Source organism: Mustela nivalis, assembly GCF_964662115.1.
Source record: "Mustela nivalis genome assembly, chromosome: 2".
Taxonomy (NCBI): Eukaryota; Metazoa; Chordata; class Mammalia; order Carnivora; family Mustelidae; genus Mustela; species Mustela nivalis.
This window is the reverse complement of record NC_139021.1, coordinates 31,601,571-31,620,538: the sequence shown is the minus strand read 5'-3', so window position 1 is coordinate 31,620,538 and position 18,968 is coordinate 31,601,571. Positions and strand designations below refer to the sequence as shown.

At 37.7% G+C, this 18,968-nt stretch overlaps 1 protein-coding gene across 3 annotated transcripts in view; it reads left to right on the top strand.

The window, feature by feature from the left end:
- Positions 1-18,968, top strand: part of ZFPM2 (zinc finger protein, FOG family member 2) — a 448,624-nt gene that overhangs the window by 285,680 nt on the left and 143,976 nt on the right. For all 3 annotated transcript variants that reach the window (XM_082720028.1, XM_082720027.1, XM_082720026.1), the window contains one exon: positions 6,700-6,811. In XM_082720028.1, the coding sequence (XP_082576154.1) occupies positions 6,700-6,811 (112 nt within the window). The remainder of the gene's footprint in view (positions 1-6,699; positions 6,812-18,968) is intronic.

Below are 18,968 nucleotides of genomic sequence, written 5' to 3'. Positions count from 1 at the left end.
TCATACTAAATGCTTTCTCTCTCTCAATCTTTTTTTTTTTTTTTTTTTTTAGATTTTAATTGTTGATTTTTTAAAAGTATGCTCTCAACCCAGTGTGAGGCTCAAACTCACAACCCTGTGATCAAGAGTTGCGTGCTCCCCCAACTGAGACTGCCAGGCACACCCTTACTAAAGGTTTTATAGTTCCTGTCAAATCAGTAATGTTGAGACTATGGGCCATGCACAGAATTACTGAAAACACAGTTGTGTAGGGCCTCAAGTTATATTACTCGACATTTCTTCCCATTCTTGGTAGTCCAAGATTTTAAGTTATTATGCTTAGAATAGGCTTAGGATAGGCTGGATAGGCTTAGGATAGGTTTTTGGTAAAGAGAATTTCTAGATTCAAGTTCACTGTCACTAGAGACGTCACAGAGTTAAAGGGAGAGTGATACAATGTTTTTGTGACTACCAGATTGTGTTTGAATTCAATTCCAATGTGGAGAACTGCTTGGATATTAACTGAAACTTTTACAGTGTAGTAAAGTACAAGGTCAAATCACATACAGTACCCTTTTTTCATTTAGATGTAGACAATAATTCAGTTGGAGGAGATTGGCCATTTTTCTGGTTCTAACTATATAAATCTAATGTCCACAATAATTTGGAAAATTTTCTATGCCTACTCTCAAATACGTTTTTATAGCTGAGAGAATAGGACAGCAATGAATTGTTAAAACAGCTATGAATTTCGCCAAATAGACTTTGGCCCTCTTCACCTATTGCCCAGTCAACATACTGAGAGCATTTTTATCAGCATCAAACCACATCTCATGGCATTGGCTTGAGATTTTCTAATGATATTTCGTTATATTTCCTCAACTAAAGTCAATGGAGGCCAATTTTTCCATCAAGTGACACTTCTAGCTCTTTTAAAAGGCTGCAAAGTCAGGTTCTTCTCGTAGGTCAGATTTTCCTAAGACTTCTAGCTCTTCTTAAGCCTCATTTTGGAAATCCTCAACAAATATTTCCAGCAAAACTTGGAATCCCTAAGATAGCATTATGTCACCGGTTTCTTGGGTTAGAATTATCCTCTGTGCTTTACCTTTGGGCTGTCTACTTTTATCTCCATTAACCTTTTGGCTTGAGTATAAACATTTATTGAAGGCTACCTCCTTTGTCGGTCCAGTAACTCCAAAGGTTAGTGAGAAGTGGATGCTGGTTTGACCTCTTTTATCCACATTAGATGATTCTAATTATTCCTAAGAAATGACACTTTTGACCCATTTTGTCCTTGTCAAGTTTGTCTAGTTGTAGGCTGTCGAAGCATGAAACTCTGGGTTCAAACAGTGTCCAGGAGTGCACATTTTTCCAGCTTACAATGCGGAGCCTCAAAAGTGCACACTGTTTCTTTTTCTTTCTGAAACATGCCAGTTTAACTGAAACTCAGGGCTCCTGTTATGTACCTTGAATTGATTTATTCCTGAAAGAGACTGCCTAGATATGAAGTGCAAACTTTAACCTGTAAAACCCCATGGGCTATTGAATACAGAAGAAAAAAAAAAAATGAAGAAAACCTTTGCATAAGTGAGGATAAGCTAGGTTTTGCTGAGGTTGCAAGCAGCTCTACTGCCACAGCGACTTCGTACATAAAGGAAGAAGTTTCTTTCCTTATCATGCTACGTGACTGCTGTGATTCCCAGGGCTTCCTCCTTACAGGCTTCCACGATCACTTCAGCAAAAGCAAGGCGTGATGGGGAATCCATTGGCTCTTACGGCATCTCTGTGGAAGTGACAGAGCCATCTCTTGTTCAGTTTCATTGGTCCAGGGAAGTCCTATGGCCACCCCTAACTTCAAAAGAGATCTGGAAAGCAGAGAGCTGGAAACAGCTGATCAATAGCCCTGGTGACTACCATCAGGTTTAAATTGGAAACTTAAGAGCTTTTGTCCTGACTTTTATGTGCATAATTACAAACATGACCAGCACCTGAGAAATAGGAAGGATTCAGTAAATGATTCTGAGCATTTTTAATTTGCTTATTTATGTAGCTATTCAGCAAGAGTTTGACATGCATCTGCAGTGCACCAAACATCATGCTGGTTGCTTTAGATGACTTTCCTTAAGATAAAAATGATTTGGCAGATGTGCATTCTGAAATTCAGGCCATTAGAGTTGAAGTGGTTTTCCGGTCACAGAGCCAGCCCACAGCACATAGTGGGATTCAGACTGAAGCCATCTGACTCCAAGAATGGTAATGTCCTTTTGGTTCCATCCCAACTGTAAGGCCAATGGTGAATCATGAAATACTTTGAATACTCAATTGTAGAAGTGGCCAATGGTGAATCATGAAATATTTTGAATACTGAATTGTAGAAGTGGACATTATACACCACTGTGTATATTTTCGTACTTGAAGACAAGAACAGTAAACATATCTAATGACTGTGGAATGACAATGTAGATTTGATGTTATTCCAACAAAGAAGAAGCTGTTTCACGCTTTTGAGTACTTTTGATAAGGAACTTTAAGTCTTTTTTTCTTTTTATTTGACTGTAAGTTGGTAAGCTCCAATACCTTTTGTATTAGTTTTCTATTGCTGCTGAAACAAATTACTATAAATTTAATGGTTTAAAATAACCCAAATTATCCATTCTATAGATTGGAAATCCAGTATATATGTCATTAGACTAAAATCAAGATGTCAGCAGGATGCGTTCCTATCTGGAGGTTCTAGGAGAGGATACCTTTCCCACCCTCAGCTGCTGGCAGAATTCACTTCCTTGAGGTTGCAGAACTGAGATCCCAGTTTCCAGACCCCACAGTGTTCCTTAGTTTATAGCCTCCCTATGCCATCTTCAAAGGCAACAAAGGCAGATGGAATCCTTTTCATATGGAATCTCTTTGATCTACTGATCTTTCTCTTCTATAAGAACTCCTGTATTTAGATGGGGCCTATCCAGATAATCTAGGAAAATCTCACCATTTCATGGTCATAAATTTTAATCACATCTTTAAAATCCTTTTCCCCAAGTAGGGTAACATAGTCACAGGTTCCAAGGAATTAGAGTATGGACACCATTAGGGGTTGTTTCTTTGTCTATCACACTTTTATATCTACTCTCTTTCCCAACATATTGTGCCAACTGTATCCTCTGTAGGATGCTAATAAAATCTTGGCTTTACTTTCTTTATTTGTGAAATTAGGGAATTAAACTCATTGAACTTTGAAGTTGCTTCCAGCTCTTAACAGTCTAGACTTGTATGAGTCCTTATGATAGAGACATGGGAAAGTGAACCTAATGATCAGTGTGGATATTATTGTTATTTTCTATTCATGGATTTTGCTGGAGTGTAGATTTCATATAATCCTGGATAACTCCCTCCTTCTCACACTTGGTAATCTTCTTTGAAGTCAGTCAATCTCTACAAAAGTTGACTTCTTCAGAAAGAAATTGACTTACCTCCTCAAAACTGTAATAACTGGTCCCTTGAGATTTTTTATCTACTTATTATTTACTTTACAGCTTGGGTATAGCTTTCAGCAAGACCTTGCTACATTTTTGCTTTTGCTTTGTTGGTTTAGAGTAAAAGAAATTGTTTTTCCTTGTTTTTTAATAAGTCAGATTCTGCCTGTGCCCAGGTGTAATAAAGGTTTTCAAGGTTTTAAAAGGCATGATGCCTAACTTACTACTAAGAAAAGATATTAATTAACTAGTCTTATTTGTATCATTAAAATTAATTCCTTCAAATCCTAATTAGCTTATGTACTAAGTGGAGAAAATATTAATACCTAAGTCCTAGAGTTTAAAAATCAAAAAAGATAATTGAGGGGAAGAACAACATCTAACATTTAGTGCTCAGTAGCTGTAAACCATTGACATTGTTTTAACTATAGTAGTACTATTGGGGTGGAGGTGAACAAGTCGCTCCCTAGTTTGCCCAGGAATTTCCAGTTTAAGCGCTGAAAATTCAGCATCCTGGGAGACCCTTCAGTCCCAGGAAAACTCAGATGGTTGGTCACCCCAGGGGTAGTGGTAGCTGGAGACGGAGCTACATATAGAAATGGGGTCCTACTTTCACCAGCTATTTGCCTTAGAAGAAATTATTAATCTTTGAATTGCAGGGTTTTGTTTGCTTATTTGTTTTGGTTTTTGATTTTTGTTTGTTTTTTATCTGAGAATGGACATGAAGACTAAATAAGTCAAGAAAGTGTCTAAGAAAGTCCCTGCACAAGTAGCATACGTAGTAGCACCATATTCTTCCTAGTTAAACTGTTTTTACTGGTTTCCTTTGCCTAGAAATTTAAGCATGAAAGGTTTTGCCTGGTTTGAAAAGGTCCTTCAAAATATGCTTCTCTTGCCTTGCATTAACCCCAGAACAATTTGCACATGACTTCATACTCCTTATCATGTTACTTTTTGCATTATATTAAACTTTTTCTTACGTATCTGTATCTTTCACCGAAAAAGATGCCCTCATATTCCGAGCACCAATCAGAGGACCACGATGGAGGTGGTTTGTATGTTCATAAATGAACAGAAGATTATAGTAACAACAAAATCAATTGATTTGCTTTACACTAAAAGAGTCCCTAAAGAACTTAAGTGATCAATATCTATTTTTCATATTATCTGTGGAAAATTATAAAAGCTGATCTACTGTGCAGAAATTTTTGTGGCTCTAAGAACTATGGAGCATGAAGATTTAATAAAAGGCATGTCTTTCCCATGAAATAACAGTACAATAGACATGGGGAAGGTGTCTGCCATTGAATTCTGTTCTTTAAAAGTGGAAGAGAGAAGGTTTTAGCAATAAGACCATGAAATCTTCTACATGCCGGTTTATCAAAATGGTGTGCTCTCTCTTGTGACTTGTTCTGCGTACTGCTCAGAGACCTGCTGACCCTCATCTGTGGATTTACCTGTTTCTCTGGTAGTAAGAGAAGCTGGCAAATGCATAATTAAGACCTAATATTTAATTGGCTATGGGTCATTATCATTTCAGATTGAAGAAGCTTGCTTGTCCTCAATTCTGTTTTCAAACGGAAATAAAAATGGTCACTCAGACTAATAACCATAAAGATAACTTGATATCATTTTTGCCTGTTGTTAAAAAAAGATATAATATAAAATTGCTTCTTTCCTCTAGGGCTTTCACCTAACCATCCTTAGAAGACTGTCCTTTCAGAAACGATTTCTATAGTTTGTTACTAGGAAAGTTTCTCTGAACATGTAAAGCACCAGATAAATGTTTGCCAAATATTAAGATATGTAGTTGAAAAATTAAGAATTTGAAATGAATCAAAATATGAATATAAAAAAAATTGTAGGCTAGTATTTCTCACCATCTGTTTTGCCATCTCTTTCAACATTTGAAATATTTTTTCAGATTTCTTTTTTTTAAATTTATTCATCATGGTTGATTTTTTTTTTCATTAAACAGTATGTTTTATGGTTGTTCTACCTCTTATAATATAATTGATACTTCAGGAAATGACTTAACATTTATCTTATGGCTAGTTGTCAATATGGGTTTGCAGCTAACAATAGATCCGTGTCTCAGACGCTATCATTGTTGTCATTCAGCGGGTGAAATGGGTTTTCCAGATTCCTGAGGGATTTGAAATAACCAGATTACGTGGAACTCCTCAAGTGAATACTTATTAATGCCAATTTGGGAAATTTGCGGCAGAGTCTCCAAAATGAGCTGAGATCTCTTTGGCAGGATCCTATCTAGGTGAAGATTCAGTTCAGAAATTACCTGGAGACACTTCATTGTAGTCTGTGTTGTGGTTTTGTGATATTTGATATACAGACATGGTCTGGTGGGTGATAAAAGTCTGAATGCCGGTTCACTGTGACTCATCCGGAAACAACAGTCTTGCTAAAGCTCACTTGTCTCCTCCCCAGTTTACTTCCTGCCCCGTTTAACGTAATTAAAGACAAATAATTTGGATGCCAAACAGCCTAAAAGGATGGACATTCTGAGCCTTATATTTAAAAGGCACAACTGGAAATATTTTGTTAGAACTAGGGCACAAGTGTCCCTGCTTTGTGTGCTTCTCAGAGTGAGGGATGTCACGCTTTAGTCGCTCTGCCTTGGAATTTATTCACGATCCCTCTTTTATAGTCTTTCTGGAGACCATGTACTGTACGGTGAATCATTAGCATTATTATTATTTCAGTTACCATCAGACTACATATCCACACCCAGCAGAGGGGTTGGGTAGATTTCATTATTCATTCGACAGAAATTCCTACTCTAATATAAATGTTGCTCAGGATAGAGCTTTGAAATGGATCCTGATTCTTTAAATTCTTTCCTGTCTGTTTCAGGAAATAGTGAGATCCTGTTGATAGTAAAGTACAATGTGTCTAAAGTTCACTTCTAAACACTCTGCTCTTTGCAATGAAAGTCATCTGCATTCTCTTTATAATTCAGAGCCACAAGAGATCTGTCTAATCTTGGAGATCTGATCCAGTATCATTTAGGAAAAAAAAAATCCTTGATAATAATTCTACCATTCAGATTAAGGAAAAGCAGTAAAGCCTTACAGCTTCTGTCGTCTTAAAAAGATATGAAACAGGGGAATAAGGACTTGGATTATGGTTTGGGAGATTTAGTTGTTTGTAAAAATAAAATGATTAGTACAGTTATTATTCAAGTTTTTAATCAACGAAAGCAAATGGCATCTGTTTGTTACCATTCTTTCTGCAGAAGACAAAGGCTCAGGTCCCAATGGTGCTGACGGCTGGTCCCAAGTGGCTGCTGGATGTGACCTGGCAAGGAGTGGAAGACAGCAAAAACAACTGCATTGTGTACAGCAAAGGTAAATGCAGGATCCTTTGTCTCTCTCTTTGCAAGTTTTGGAAGCTGAGCAAGGCCGCCCGCACCAAGTGAGCTGGAATGGGAATGCAGAGTGAAACGTGATCCACTCTCTTCCTTTTTCCTTCAAGAATCTCTCTAACCTGCGTTTCCAGCAGAGCCTATTGGGCTTTTTCTGTACAGGATAAGACAGAAAGTGGTATACCATTAATGACTTAGCCCTGCACACAGTTACCTAACCCTGTATTTAAGTGGCGTGACTGCTACCTTCTTTGCTGTTAGCTTTATTGCTGGCCAGTTTGAGGCGATCCCAGGTTCCTCCTCTGAGACATTATCTACAGAAAGTAAATTCCTTTTGAAATTTAGCAATCCATGTCAAGGTGCTTGCTCCAGGAGGCGTTGCATTCCAGCCCCTTCCTTGAAATCACTTGTGATGAGGATAGCTGAAAGTGAAACACCACAAAGACTGAGAATTCTTCCCCATGGTGATTTCTGAAGGGCAGGAGGCAAACAGGGGAAGAGGAAACCGATGGCTTGCAGAGTTTTGCCTTTGATTTGCACAGTGTGACATCAGCCTAGACCTGTCATCTAGCTACAACCTGGCCACAAAGGAGCCGAAGGTCCATGCTGGCACTCCCAGACACAGGACCCTCTTCGTGTGTGGTGTGGATTTGGGCACTTTTCTCTACATTCAAGTTATGGGCCCCAGCTCTGTACTCTTACAGTGAAATCCCTAATAGCGTCTCTTCGTAAATATTGCAAAACCTTGGGCTTCTCATGTTTAATTTCTTTTAGCTTTCTTTTTTAACCAAAGAGACCTACTGAGATCAAAGATTTACTTGCACATTGAACCTAGAAACCATAAAAAGCATACAAGGGAACAAGCAAATAAGCACCCCTATCAATATATTAACATATAAAACACTAATCATAACATCAAAGACTCTTAAAAACTTGCTAGAAACAATTACAACTTGTTCCTATAATCATTACAATTTGTACACTTATAAGAGGATTGCCTTTAAACTACCATGAGCCTTTGAAAGTTGAAACACCGGAAAGAGGGAATTTGCAAGTTAAAAAAACAATCTGCACACTAGGATCTGATTATATTCCTTTCCCTTCTATAATTGCTGGTCCCGGACCCACTCATTTTTTCTAACCTGAAATACCTGTGGTAAGCTGGTGGGAGCTTTTAGTGGGAAGGAAAGTGTGATTTTCCCAGGACATTGTCCATATGATCTATCAAAGCAGAAGGGAATGGTATAGCGAACTAGTTGACCAGAATGCAGAAATACAAAAGAGGCCTTGGAATGTAGGATTAATTATGAGGAATAAATTTTGGTTATACAGTGTCTTATCTTGGTGATGGCAATATAATATGGAGGAACCAAGAGAAAAGCTGTTCTCTTGTCATAATCCAAACTCCATTGCATTTTTAAATCAGCCATTCTTTTGGGAGCAATGATTGATAGATTGTTACCTATAAGGAAAGAAATAGGGTAAAATTCCAATTCCGTGTCCAGTGGAGTGCGTTAACTTGAATATGTTTATGTGTTTTTTATCATGGTTGGCTCTATAGTAAGTCTGCGGGCAATGAATAATTTGGAGTAATTTATGGAAGGTTACTAATTAATTAACTCATAAAGCATGCATTGAGCCCAACTACATACTAGCCTATTATGTGGATACTAAGAGCCGCCATTACTAAGCCCAGCTGAATCCGCTCTGTGGTACTTCTCTACCAGATTGTGTTTTTCTCTCGTTGATCTTCATCACGGTGTTTTATGATCATTATTATATGGGTTCAAGAAAAGAGTGAACAAAAGTTAGAAAAAAAGGGGAAAAGTTAGCTATTAACTTCTGGCAAAAGGAAAAAGTGATAAATTAGCTAGTATTGCCTGCCTTTTCAATCTACTCTCTAGTTACCGAGGGCAAGAACTATGTCTTCGTTAACCTTCCTATCCATGGTCTGGTGTGCTGCCTGTACCAAAAAAAAAAAACACTAAATAAATATTGATTGGCTGACCAGATAAACAAAGGATGAGTGGTTGTCAGAAACTGTAATAGGCATTTCACATATTCAAATGATGAGCCCTATGAATTCTAGCTATTTAATGCTTTTTAACTGACAAAAAGTAATCTGATATCGTTCAAATTAAGAACTATTGACATTGTGGTTCAGACAGCAGGGAAGGCAGTAAGTACTGTAGATGCCTTATTTCATTTGATCTTCATTGAATACCTCCTATGAGGTAATTAATATATTACTCCATTTCACAAAAGGTGAAATTGAGAATTAGGTGGGTTAAGTAATTTGCCATTGTGCCATAGCTAGTAAAGGATTGGAGTGGGTTTCAAAGGTGCATTTGTCTAACTTAGGGTCTGAGTTATACATATTGAATAATTTCTCCCCATATGAGGCTTTCAAACAGCTCAATGACATAGGTAGTATTTTTTTTTTTTTTTACACGGTTTGCCATTATGACTTAGAAAGAGAGTATGGCTGTTCTTGGTCATAGAGAGCTGATAATGGAGCCAAATTTGAATCTGGGTCAAATTTGAATCTGGGTCTTAATCATTCCAAACCTTATGTCCTGTACTGTGAGACTCTGATTTCCCCCTGCCATTATTATATGATTAGTAAATTCTTCTAAATCACTCGGGTATTTATGCCTGGAAATCACAAAGAGTATATATTATGATATAGCGCTCTCCAATGCATTATACAGAATCCCAAGTTTGTTTAAAAAAGAGCCCTGTGACCTAATATTGCCTGTCATATTGGAAACTCACAATGCCTGTGGCCACTGATACTCTGAGAAGTTCTATGGTAAGACCCCTGTTTAACTCATTTGACCATATGACATCTATATATCTATATCTGTATCTATTTATCTATATCTATCTATCTATCTATATATATATATTTTACCCTTTCAAGTGGACACCCTTTGGAATTAGTGTTCTGGGTAAAACACTCAGAAAAATTCTCCTGTATATTCATTCTTCTCTCCTAGGTGGGCTTCAGAGGCCTGATACTAATTCCTACTATTCAGATTGCCTCTGGAAGGAAGGAATAGCTCACCAAGGCTATAACTCAGAGTACTGTGAATACCTTGATATGCTGTGATTGTACTAGGGATCATCTGAGTCATGGAAAATATGACCCCAGGAAGCACTCCTATCAGGACCCCGTGGATTTTGAGTTTGTTGTCTTCAAAGGCTTACACGTATGATAAGGTTCCTTAAAGCAAAAGTGTTTTGTAGTTGGAAGGTTTTGGTGATTTAGATTTAATCAGGATTGATTTGGACATCCATAAAGTGTGAGGCATTTTCACAATATATATGTTATTTATTATTTGGGACTGTTTTCAACTGATAGAAATCCAAAGGAAATTGACTTATCAAAAAAAAAAAAAAAGAAGAAAGAAAGGGAAAAAGAAAGAAAGATAGAAAAAGAAAAGAAAGGGAAAAAAAAGAAAAGAAGAAGAAAGAGAAGAAGAATGTGTGTATCTGTGTGTTGGGGGTAGGGGAAGGGTCATAAAACTGGGAGGCTAAGAATGTTCTAGATTTCAGGAACAGCTTAATCCAGGTACTCAAACTTTGTCCCCAGACTGTCTCTGTTTTCTGCCCATTCTTTCTTTTCTGGGTTTCATTTTCAGAAACATTCTCCTCAGGGAGTGGGAAGCTCCAGACTTATTCTACCAGGACAGAAATTCCAATGAAAACAGCTTTTCTGGGTTTTGGTTAGGGTGCATCACATACCGATCCTTGACACAATTAATCACAGTGCTCTCCCTGGCAGACTACAATCATCCTTAGACTAGAATTAACCCCACATGGGCCAGTAAGAGAAGAAATAGTTCCCCAAATGAAACCAAAGTGCTGCTGACAGATACAAAGGACTAGTTGCCTGATGGGCTAACTTCATGCACTTAGGCACAAAACGTAATTCCTAATGTCTAAGAAGTACTCACCGAAGATGACAAATAAATTCCTAAAGCCAAAATCGCATTTCTTTATTTTGGTTTCTAGCTAAGAACCTACATTACTTATGAATTCTGTGCCAGAATCATTATTATAGGACCTGGCTATCTGAGAACATATCAGTACCTATTTACAAATAGAATGTAAAATGCGTACGTGTAGCATTTTTTAAATGCCCTGACTGTGAAATTTTTGATATCATTTTCTTATGGTGTGTTAGATAGGCCACTTAGTGTATAACTATTCCCATTTAAGAGGCATACTTACTTCTTAAAGTATTATTAAATGTGAGCTAATAGCAAAATTAAATATAACTATAGCTTTCATTTCCAGGGTGTCCATCAAATAATTATTATAAAATTATATTATATCAGTGCTATGTGACAGGCTGCCATCATCTTGTTTCATCAAAGTAAAAAAGTATAGTATTTGGCATTAATATTGTAATCTGATGTACTTTTTCCCTGCCTCGACTACCCCCTGTCATTCCAGAAAGTAATTAGCTCATCCAGACATTGATGGACCAGACTTGTTGGGTCATCTGTTTTTTGCCATTATTCTCAACAGACTCCAGATAATTCTAATTTCCTTATCTCCAATGGAAAAAGACTGGAAAGCACCATGCTGAAGCTAAAGAGAAGATGCTGGGGGTTAGGATTAGCAAGGTCTGCCCACTAAGTCCTAAAATCCACTAATGCCTATTGCGCATCAGAGGCCGACTTTTCTATGTACCGCGGTGTTCTTTACTTCATAGTGTTTGCAGAGTACGGTGACCTTTCTCACATCTTAAAAGTAAATAGGTTCCTTCGGGTTGTTTTTGTTTTTGTTTTTGAGTACTCAGAATTAAGCCTTGATGCGCTGACCTTGTGGCTATGTTCATTCAGTTCAAGTAAGGAATAATGAAGTTTTCCATGGAGTTATCATTTCAGAGTAGACACGTTCTCTAGGTTTGGGTACTAAGAGAATAAACATTGTCAATCAAAAGAATGGAAAATTATCAGTGAACCCTCACTCCCACCTTAACCACAGATTTGTTTTTATATGAAAACATAATATCATTGTAAAAAAAAAAAAAAGCTATTGCTGGTATGTGACTTTGGGCAAATCACGTAGCCTATAAACCTTGATTTCCTCATCTGTGAAAATGGAATAGCCATGGTTATGTTGGAGAATTTTTGAGAGGCAGAACCTTGTAAACTTAACTGTGTATATTATAAATATTATATTGCTAATTATCGTATACTCAATCCAATTTGCCCTTGTGGACATGTCAGTACAAACTTAGAGGAAATGAAACCAGGCTTTTATGTTGGTATCAAGCAAGTGTGCATGAAAACATGCCATCTGATGCCAGATTTATAGCCCCGGATTCCAAAACTCTCATTCAGTTACTGTTGAACTCACATCACAGTGTCTGCAGAGAACGGTCTTATAGAATCAAGGGCCCAACACCTTTGCCTGAAGATGTTACTGGGCTTTTTTTCCTTGAACGCATGGCATTTTTATTTTTAGTGGAAGTCTTAGGTAAAGTGTCTAGTATCAAGAGGATAATGATTAAAAAAAGATGATGATTAAAAAAAGATGATAATGATAATACTCATACTAAGACTGTTCGTATTAATATAATATTAAGCACTTATTCTACACAGATGTTAATTTGCATACTGTACCTACATTTTCTTATTTACTGTTAACAACAGGCTCATCATGTAAGCAGCAATATTCCTACTTTACAGATGAGTAAACTGAGGGTTTAGATAAATAAGTTAAGTAAATAATCCAAGGATCTTTGGCACATACACGGTGAAATTAGGATTCCATCTTGAGCACGTTAACTTTCCATTTCCAGTTATCTAATGAACAGAGTTCTGATGCTGCCCTTCGCTGGGCCCAGGCTGCAGGTTATTGCTCTTTTTCACAAATGTGCATCCATGTCCATCAGCAACTCGGTGTTTTTTTCCCTAATTCAGTGGTGAGCTAAAATACCAGTCACGGCAAAGCGTTGTGCTAATACCTCCTGCTTTCAAGACCACAGCGATTTAAAATCACGTAGAAGACCAATCTCAAAATCATCTCAGGGTTCTGATTTTGCCTGTTTGCACAAACGTAACCGGGCAGTGAGTTCATTTAAGCTTTGATGGATTGTCTATTATGTTCAAGATCCTATACTAGACACTGTTGAAATAATGCAGAAATTCTAATAGACCTCACTTGGATGAGTAACTTTCTGCACACTGACTAAATTGATCAACTTTTCAAAAAACAAAGATCTTTTAGTGTGAGGACTCTTGCAAAGTCTGGATGATTTTCCACCTTCAAATAGTGAATCTGTTGCATGTTGCTAGAATTTTGACACAACAGTTTTGTCTAACGTAGCAGCCAGTTTTCAAAGTAGCCTGCAAGTTCCTGTTCGTCTTCACCTAAAGGGCCTAATATTATGTAAATAAGGAGCTGTTTTTAAACGAAAAAAAAAAAGTGTGCTTATATTTTAAGTGTTTATCTGACCATTCTGTCATTCACAGAAAATATACAACTGTCATCTGGTTTTATGGTATTCTTAAAAGAGGGTGGGTGCCTGAACCAAATATTTAGCAGCGGGAATTATAAAATCATAAGGCGATTAAGTTAGCTAGTCGCGGAATTCCAATATTGCTTTTTAAATGACTTCAGGATATAGGAGGTACTAAGGTTATTATCTGTTATCAGGAATACAGTGGAATTGTACAACTGGATAATAACCAAACAAACTGACACAATGTAAAATTACATTATCAGTGTGTTAAAACAAAATTGCGCCCTAAAGGAGTCCACATGCCAGCTCAGAGCTGCAGTGTAATTATGCTTAACTCTGATAATTAAAATACAACGGAGATCAACAGAATCATTTTCATTAAGAAAATTATTAATGATGGTGGTATAACAGTAATTGATTGCAGAGCACCACAGGATAACGTGATGCCGAAAACCCAACATGTTTCGTGAACATCTGAGGCTCTTTCTGGTTATGTTCTATGTGAAGGAGGGATGTTTGGAGGAGCGAGTCATTTATTGTGCCTATTCTAGGAACCAGTGATTGTAAAAATGGCTGCTTTCGAAAACCAGCATTTGGATTCAAATTGTCATTTCTGAGGGGTTCTTAAGGTCAAGACAAGTGACCCTGCCAGTGACTATGTTAATTTACAGTAGGGCTGGCTGTTGCAAATGGTGGAGTGACGGCACCTTCAGCAAATGTCAGGCATTTTGTCATTTCCTTTTCTTCCTTCAGGTCTACAGTTTTTACAATTATGTTAGTGATTTACTTGGGTTATTTCAGTCTGGGTCTGATTGTACTGACTAGTTTATGTCCTTCGTTATTACTAATGTTGGCTAGGTGATGTGAGAAAATACACTTGTTTTCATATCAACATCACTATGAATTTCTTTAATTAAATATTGGTAAATAATCCTGCATGAAAATACCATTAATTACCTTAGTTAGATGTGCTATCATATATCGGAGAAAAAAAATATCCTAAACCACCCTGGACCCGTAAATGAATGAAACGTCTTGTCTCTTAGGGGTAAAAACCCAGCCAGGATGTTGGCCAATGATAAGAACTAAGAATATATCAGTTTTATAAGTATAAAAATGAGAAATGAAGAGTGGGGTCTTTTGAGAGGTGACTCACTATCACTCAGGGATGTTAGCTTGTCATTCAAAGAGATGCCAATCTTGAAAGCTACCCCAAAAGTATCTGACAGCTAAAATGAGGGACAACTTTTTAGGGCAGATTTTTTTTTTCAGAGTGAGCTACTTGACTACTTTTTGAAAACAGTGGATTATGTAGAAGAAGAAATTATGTTATAATTCCAAATGAAAAAGGAGAATATAATGCTTTGTTCCTAGTATGATTATGATTATAATTATGTTTAAAAAAAATGTCTGTGTAGAGAAACATACTTGAAAGAAATACCCTGAAATTATAAGAGTATTTCTGTAGAGGTGGTCAGATTTGAGGAGGATTTTTTGTATCCTTCGTCTATAATTTTCTTCACATTATTTTCCTCATATAATTTAGGAAAAATATTTGCAAATGAAAATCATTCTTTGTCTTAACTACATTCTTGCTCTCCTTTTGATACAACTCAAATGAAAGGAACAAAGAAATCTTTGCCTTGCCCAAAAAATGTCTCTCATCCATAGAATTTAAATTATTCCTCAGTGAGATAATTATTTTTCTTTAGCATCTCTATGAATGTCCTAACACTTTGTGTTTCACAAGATAATTTTCTAAATAAAATAAAAGTAATTGACCCAATGCTTTTTGCATGATATGGCGTGGGGATCATGAGTGATAAAAAAGGCTCTGAAACACCCCCACCCCGGCTTAAGGAACTTATTGAAGGACCTTAATTGATGGGGCGCCTGGGTGGCTCAGTTGGTTAAGCCTCTGCCTTTGGCTCAGGTCATGATCTCCAGGGTCCTGGGATCAAGCCGCGCATCAGGAACTCTGCTCAGCAGGGAACTACTTCCCCCTCTCTCTCTGTCCGCCTCTCTGCCTACTTGTGATCTCTGTCTGTCAAATAAATAAAATATTTAATAAAAGAAAAGGAAAGAAAGAAAGGCAGACCTTAACTGATGAAGTTTGCATAATACTGAGTTCAGTCTTATGTGGTCAAAGAAAGCTGACAGAGATTGTGGAGTTTTGGTTGGATAGTGAAAGTTAAGTATAAGTTTGAGAAATGGGGAAAGGCATTTGAGGAGGTTGAAATTGTGTTGTGTAAAAGGTTGCAGACTACAGTGTATACAGTGTTTTCATGAGAGTGTTGGTGCATACTTTAGTTAGAGAATTTACAAATAAACCCGTGAGGAAGCCTCCAAAGGTTTTAGAAGGCCATGTTGTAGGTCATTAGAAGTCCAGTCTGAAGATCTTGCAGTAAAGACATTGGAGAGTTACCAAAAGTTTTGAGGCACACACAATCACACTGAGATTTTAATAAGATTTGAGTCTCCAAATTTCAGCATAGGTCCATCCCATGATAAAACTAAGACTTTATCTGTCAAGGAAATAACATCATACCTATACCCTTCTAGAAGACACTAATCAGTCATTCCACCTTGATCTACTCATTACCTGACTCTTAGAATTTTTCAGCTCCAAATGAACCTCTGTTCCTTCCCTGCCACAACCATCATTTTACTGTTCACCAATGCCCCCCCATACTCCCTCCCCTGCCCCATCTTTAATTCCAGATTACCTGCCTTGAATTTTGTGGGCTCATGATTCCAGTCACTCTCTTGTCATTCTTTCCTCACCTCTCTCTCTCTCTCTCTGACTTTTATTGTACTGGCCTGACAATACCCCCTTTCTAGTCAGTCCAACTCTCCACTTTCCTTTGACTACATCTAAGCAGCAGAAGTTAGGTAAAGTGGTATCTGTGAAGTGCTTAGAATAGTGCTTGATCTACAGTGAGTACCATACAGATGTGGTCAGAACAAAACAAACAAACCACCACCACTAATGACAACAAAATAACAGCAACAAGACCCATTGCTGACCAGTTGATATTACATTTGACCACAAGGTGAATGTGAACCTTCAGTGTATATAACCTTGCCGTACAGACTTATTTTTCTAAGTCTTTCAGACTTCTGTCTCCCCAAATATACTGCATCCCTTATTAGATGATGGCCTTGCTTCTGTTTCACAGAGAAAGTGGAGAAGTGGAAGTGAATAGAACCCTCTAGAGGTTTCCTATCACAGTCACACTGATCTCATACAAGGACTGATATGAGCCATGCTATCAAATCTGACCCATCACCTATTTTGTAAATAAAGTTGAACTGCAACATAGCTAAACCTATTTGGCTATTTATTTATTTATTTATTTAAAAGATTGTATTCATTTACTTGAGAGAGAGAAAGAGGGAAAGCAGGAGCAGGGGGAGGGGCAGAGGCAGAAGCAGACTCCCCACTGAGCAGGAAGCCCGATACAGGACTTGATATCTGGACTCTGGGCTCTTCACCTGAGCAGAAGGCAGGTGCATAAGGGACTGAGCCACCCAGGTGTCTGGATTTGGCTTTTTATTTAAAAGCTTGCCAGTCCCTGAACTAAAACCTACATAATCGTTACTTTGACTTAACAGGCCCTTCATGATCTACCTCTAGGTACCTCTGTGGATACATTTACTACAACTCCCCAACTACTCTGTCCCAGTGGGCCTGGGCCCCCTTGCTTTTGCTTGCTAGTACAAAAAATGCTCTGCCTCAGGGCCTTTGTACTGTGTTCTGCTCCCACATTGATCCTTCTCTTACTTCATTCACAATACTCTCTAAACATTGCCTTCTCGGAGGGTCTGCCTAACTACTCTGTTTCTCTTGTTCCTTCTTACCTTTCTCTCCTTTGTGTAAGTCAGCTTTGGCTATTATAGCAAAACAGTATGGACTGGATGACTTAAATAATAGACATTTATTTCTCACCATTATGAAAGTCCCAAGATCAAGGTGCAGACATATTTGGAGACTGATAAGGGGCCTCTTCTGGGTTTGCAGGTGGGCACCATCTTGCTGAATCCTCCTGTAATGAAGGGAGAGAGAGAGAGAGCTCCTCTGTGTCTCTCCTTATAAGGGCATTGATCCTGAGGTGACCTAATTCTCTCCCAAAGGCTTCATTTCCAAATGCTATCACACTAGGGTTTAGGGCTTCGACACAAAAATGGAGGGAACATATTCAGTTTATAACATCCTTATTTATCTTCATATTTGTCATTTTAGTATTTATTTATAATTTTAATGTTATTATCTCACCCACAGAATGAGTGTTCTCATGAGAATTCTGTTTTTTAAACAGCGCATGGCACCTAGTAGATGCTCATTAAATATTCATGAATGAATGGAGGATAAATAAAGGAGTTGTAGCTCATCTGTTAACATGGAGAACAATACGATATACATTGAATAATGTTTCCACAACCACTCCTTAACATTGTTCAACTTTCTGAGAGGTCCTCAGGTTTTATTCTTTAACTTCTCTATTGAATTTTACCAATTATATTGCTAATTTACAGGAGGTATTTCTTATTCTCTAACAGTTTACTTTTTCAACATAAAATTTTCAACGTAAAAATTATATTGCTAATTTACAGGAGGTATTTCTTATTCTCTAACAGTCTATTTTTTCAACATAAAATTTTCAACATAAAAATATCTGTGTATATGGATATTTTTCCTGTATCTCCAAAGATAGAAATTGAAGGATGTTTATGAAGTTGTATGCTCCGTGCATTGTTTCATACATTTTCTTTCCTGTTTTGGTTCCTGTATTTGGTGTTGAAGCTTTCTTTAGATGGCTAGAGATCCATGAGTGTCTACCTTTTCTTTGAAGAGTGGGACACTAAAGGCTAAATATAGGAACAGTGCACGGTGCATAGAATGTCAACTAATGGGTTGTTGCCAGGGGTCATGGCATGTCATCTGGTGAGTTTTACATAGAGTCATAGGACAGTAACCCAACCAAAATAATGAGGTCCCCGAATAAGAGTATATGGAATTTTTTGTGTGAGCCTGCTTAGCTTTTCCAGAATGCTGGTCTCATGACTGAAATTTATGAACCTTGAAGCCAACAATCTGAGGACATGCGGATGAAAGGGACTGGGGGTTATCTTGGAAAGGCCCTATCTCATTATTGAGAATATAGACTGTTCTTTTAATCTTCTAATTCAGGAGACACTTTAGCATCACCCTTTGCTGAGACTGTCTCTCGGGATCTGAAGCCCCTGTCCCAGTTCTCCAAAGATTCAGCCTCCACCTCCTAACAGAGTGCAAGGGGACTGTCCCTGATCTCTACAGGGAATAACTGAGCTTGTGAAGCTAACAGCTTCTCACTCAGAATGTCAGTCTTACAAAATTTAGGTCCACTGCTCATCTTGCCTTTCAATGCACCAGAGGCCTTTAATTCCTAGCGTTTTCCAGGATTCTCTGGAAGAAATCTGCTTGATTCTTGTTGACCATTGGGTCTTCGAGATCCTTGGATTTCAACTTTTTATGCTCTCCTTTGCCATCCATCGCTCCATCAGTTTCTCTAGCTTCCAAGATTTTGTTGACTTCTGTTGCCTACTCTGTGCTGTCTCTTTGTCCTGTCACCTTTTGTTTCCCTCTTTACTGTCAGGTTTACAAAAGGGGATAGAAATA